At 28.5% G+C, this 4,821-nt stretch overlaps 1 protein-coding gene across 1 annotated transcript in view; it reads right to left on the reverse strand.

Annotated features, from left to right (window-relative positions):
* Positions 1 to 4,498: 4,498 nt before the first annotated feature.
* Positions 4,499 to 4,821, reverse strand: part of LOC106794028 (facilitated trehalose transporter Tret1-like) — a 4,890-nt gene continuing 4,567 nt past the window's right edge. Inside the window, exon 3 of the mRNA XM_014761412.1 lies at positions 4,499 to 4,573. Coding sequence (XP_014616898.1) covers positions 4,499 to 4,573 — 75 coding nt within the window. The remainder of the gene's footprint in view (positions 4,574 to 4,821) is intronic.

The following is a 4,821-nucleotide window of genomic DNA, read 5'->3' on the forward strand; positions in this document are numbered from 1 at the left end:
AGGAAGTCCCCAGTAAGGGACGAAACGTTCAACAAGATCAAATAAATTTGTTCATCAAAATTTATTAACTGTCTTCAATTTTCCCTTTGAAACTCATATATATTAATATACTGTTGGGACAAGAATATTGATTATTAATAATATATAATACCATTTGACGTTAGATTACGTTATTTACAGTTAAAATCTAGTTAATATGTGGATATATTAATTAACAAACCATTCCAATATTAATTATTATTGGTTTTAACATAGTATAAAGAAATCTTAACATACTATATCACGATAGGTGTCGAAGAAATTTTGATAAAATTTTAATGTTATATTAACATAAAAAAAAAAAAAAGAAAAAAGAAAAGGCAGTTATATAACTGATTCAGATATCTTTAGATAATGTGAAATTTTCTTTACAATACTGATTTCTTTGGTTCGACGAACGTTGATTATATCATGATCGATTTATCGTTAATGCCAATACAATACTGGCATACAGGAGTAATGAGATCGCGTTTTCCATTGTTACACCGAATTGTGTGGGTGCGTGAGTTCGATTTTATAATTCCTATATATCCTCGATCTCGTATAACCATAACCCTTTTACCTATACACGTTTCCTCGATATATTTCCCCATACTCGTTCTACTATATTCGACGATCAAGTCTGTGAAATTCGACGATCGATGATACCTTTCTGGTATCATCTCTCTCTCTCTCTCTTTCTCTCTCTTTCTCTATCTCTTTTCCTCTTTAGCTTACCATCTCCATCACTCCTCTCCCTTTTTACCCCTTTGCATCATCGGTGCTGATGCGTTTGTCAATTAATTTCGTTCATTATTCAACTTTGTCATTACGCAATTCAACTAGACGGGCCAACGCTTAGTCGACTAATGATAATAATAAAGATCGTAATAATGAATTATTATTTAATTTTATAGGATGTTTAAAATGTTGCTAAAAGTTTAACGTAACAACATTTTCGTCTATATCGAATAACGATGGAAAATTGATTATTTTAATATAATATATCACGGATTGATAATACGTAAGAATACAAATAGTTCGGATTAGGATTTTTGTTAATGATTATTTATGTGTGTTTGCTTGATATTATAAATAAAATGTTTCATAATTTTAATTAAATATATTGGTATGAAATTTAATTGGTTAAATATTGATGAATTATTTTATATATTTTACAAAATATTTTTACATATTAATTATTGATTATTTGTTAAAGAGAAATTATTTTAAATATAACGTTCCAAATAACTAATACAAATATAAATAGAAATTGTCTTGGAATTATGATTAATCTACATTCTCCCGTGTGTATAAATTGTTCGAGAAATTTTCCAGGTCTTGTATAAGGAGGAAATGTTTGTTCGTTAGAGTAAAATGAATTCTGTGGAGAAAACAGCATGAAGGTATATATTCCCAAAGGGATTTCTTCTAGGTTGATGGGGTTCTAATGGATCAACGCGATATCCTTGCCACAGTGTTTTTATCGTTCTCTTCCTCTTTCTAATTTTTTTTCTATTTTTTTTTCTTTTTACCTCATTTCCCGTCATTTTAATAGTCGTTAAATATAAATACTTTTAATTTTATCTCACATTTATATCTTAAAGATCTATACAATTTTTCCCATTTTGATCATTAAACCCATATATACGTTACGTTCAATTTTAAATACTCATATTTAAATAAATAATTCGTACAATAAAATGAATAATTTAAGCGCACATTTTGTTCGTTCGCAATGTTTAAAAAGACTGAATATTTTGTCTGCGAAAAATAGAAAAAGAAAAATAGATTTCTGACAAAAACAAATTCTTTCGTTATATTAACGAGTTCGATAAAAATGGGACACCACCGTTCCATTCCCCCATTTTCCCCTACATGTAACTGTATATTTCTACACTGAATTTACTTTCTATCGTAAAGTTAATCCAAGGATGTAAAGTTAATCGGACCACTAGGTACATTATCGGATCATTAATCCTACCATGGATGGTACTACCTACGATGTTTCCAAGGAATCGTTGAAAATCGTTCTTCACGAATGTGGGTCACCGATTCGGTTTCTACATTCCCCAACCCCCCCCATCCCCATCTCTTTCTATTGTCGTCGAGACTAACTCTTATGGTTAGTTTTTCTTTTTTCTTTTCTTTTAATCCTCTTCACCATCGATCATCGGTGTCTTCGGGACGACTTGGTTCTTTCATTTGGATCTATTTTCTTTTTAATATATCTAAGAAAAAAGAATATTCACGTTAGGAAATTGCATTTTGTATCTCTATCTAATTTTTATATATAATATATATATATATATCCAAGCTGATATATCAAAGTCTAACATGCGTTTATTTTTTTTTAATTCTTTTCTGACTGATGGATAAAATAATGCATTATTATGTCAGAATTATTAACTTTTCAGAGAAAAAGAGAGAGGGAGAGAGTGTTATAATAATATTTTGTGTAGGAAGAAAATTGTTATATTGTAAAGCGTAACAAATAAATTGTTCAATGTATTGGATCGAACGATAAGTAATGTGGAAAATTTTCGATACAAAAAATTATCTCATCGTTGGTTAATTAAATATTTAAATTATTACGATTTGTATTACGATAGAGAGACAAAATATTCTATATTATATTCTTTTTTTTATTTGAATATAAAATATAAAATATTGAAAAATGTATGAGAGAGAGAGAGAGAGAGAGAGAGAGAGAGTATTATTAATTTAAATACTAATTTAATTTCGTTCGCGAATCTTTGATTTTTATATTGGATAAAAATATAAAATATAATATATTGATAAAAGATAAACAGGAATCGTGCTGAAAGAAAAAATCCTTGGAAAAAGGATTCCTCCTTTTTTTTTTTTCTTTTTTATTTATTTATTTCCCTTTTTTTTTCTTCGAGCAAGTGAGTGAAAACGATCGTCTCGAGGTTCGTTGAATTTGAAGATAACTTTCGAAAACTCGTTTACGAAGGGATAGAAATATTGTTAGAAAAAAAAAAATATATAAAATAAGAAACCGATAAATCCCCCATAGGGGTAAACTCGTTATCCTGGAAAATATACAGGTCGTTCATAAATAATGAAAAAATATTTAAAATGTTAACAAAATTATTTCTTTAATTTTAACAAAGTTAGTATGCGTCGCAATGCATTATTCATGGTATTCAATTTCGGATAACGTGGAATTTATTGATGACTTAGTATTACATACATATGTTTATACGCGAGAACGTGTAAAGAAACAATATTTATCTATGAATTTTAATTGTCTTTTTTTCAAAATCAACGAACGTCGTTGATGCGCTTTTTTTTCTTTAATCTAATTTTTTAATTACTTTTCTAATTAATGGATTGTGCTATGGTAAAAAAAAGAAAAGAATTGAAAATAAAAGACAAAAAAGAAAAGATAATAAAATCAACAGACGAAAGAGATAACAGAAATTACGGGTGAGTGATCGCTGTTGCTTTATTGTCTTTTATATGACGTCGTCACGCGAACGAAGAAAAATCTTAGGTATTCTACGATTTACTATTAACGCCATTAATATTAAATCTATCAACATTTCAACAAAATTAATTCATATCAATAATCTTTTAATAGTTTAAATAATAATATAATTTATTAAATAACCTAAAAAAAGGTATTCACAATTACAAATAATTCTCATAAAATCTAACGAAAGAAATAAAATAACCACGAGAGACATGTCCTGTATTAGTTTTTACATTTATTAATATCTGTATATAATTATGGAAAAAACAATGAACTTAGCTACTTACATGATCAGTTTTTACAAGCCACTTTTTTGATCTCTATTTATAAGTTTAAAAATAAGAATCTTTTTCCATAAGAAAAGAAAAAAGAGTGTTATTAAAAGAAAATTATAGTTGTAGAACTATAAATATATAATCATTGCAAAACCCGTCGATGGGTATATACACACACACACATATATGTCTTATAATGTTATTATTATATTATTCACTTTTTCATGTTTTTTATTAGTGTGATAATTATATTATATTTTTTAAATTAACTGGAGCAAAATAATGTGTGTTTGTAAAGTAATGTAAAGTAAAGTAAATGAAAAGTAAAGTTTGATAACTAATTCACGGCTTATCATTAAAGTCAAACAACGTGGGTACGGTTGGTAATTTGAATGATTGTTAACCCGCTTGGAGAAACAAAAACCATATGTTGTTGACTTTTCAGAGAAACGATAAAGAGACGTGACTGTTTTTTGATAGTATTGAATAAATGTGAGAATTAAAAAATGGAATAATGATATATTTGACTGATCGTGATATATTCAATATTCACACGGTAATAATAACAGGTGCAAGACTTAGATTCTTAGTTGGATGAAATAAACGAAGGGTTACGCGATCGGCGACATTTTCCTAATGAAATTATATTTTTCCTTTTTTTTTTAAGCCGAATGACGGAAGGAGGTCAGTCAGACTGTTGGACTAATTAACTTGGTTTGCTCGCAGATAGCTCTAATGCGATTGCTAGTTCTACGAGTATGGGCTTCTGGACTGGTAGGACCTGTACGAGAACAATCGAATTACTCTTACTCGTCCAGTAATTACTCTCGGCTCGTTATGTGGCTTAACTAACTTCCCGCGGAAATTGTTAGAGTGAGTGAGAGACAGAAACAGATTGGTAGTGAGTCGTCATTTTCGCTTCTGTCTGTCTATTTGTATGTGTGTGTGCGTGCGTGTGCGTAGGTATTAAAATAATACAAAAAAAAAAATAAAAAATATCTTATAAATTGTAATTTTTTTTCATATATA

The sequence above is a fragment of the Polistes canadensis genome, unplaced genomic scaffold, assembly GCF_001313835.1.
Source record: "Polistes canadensis isolate GaletaPanama2010 unplaced genomic scaffold, ASM131383v1 scaffold_22, whole genome shotgun sequence".
Lineage (NCBI taxonomy): Eukaryota > Metazoa > Arthropoda > Insecta > Hymenoptera > Vespidae > Polistes > Polistes canadensis.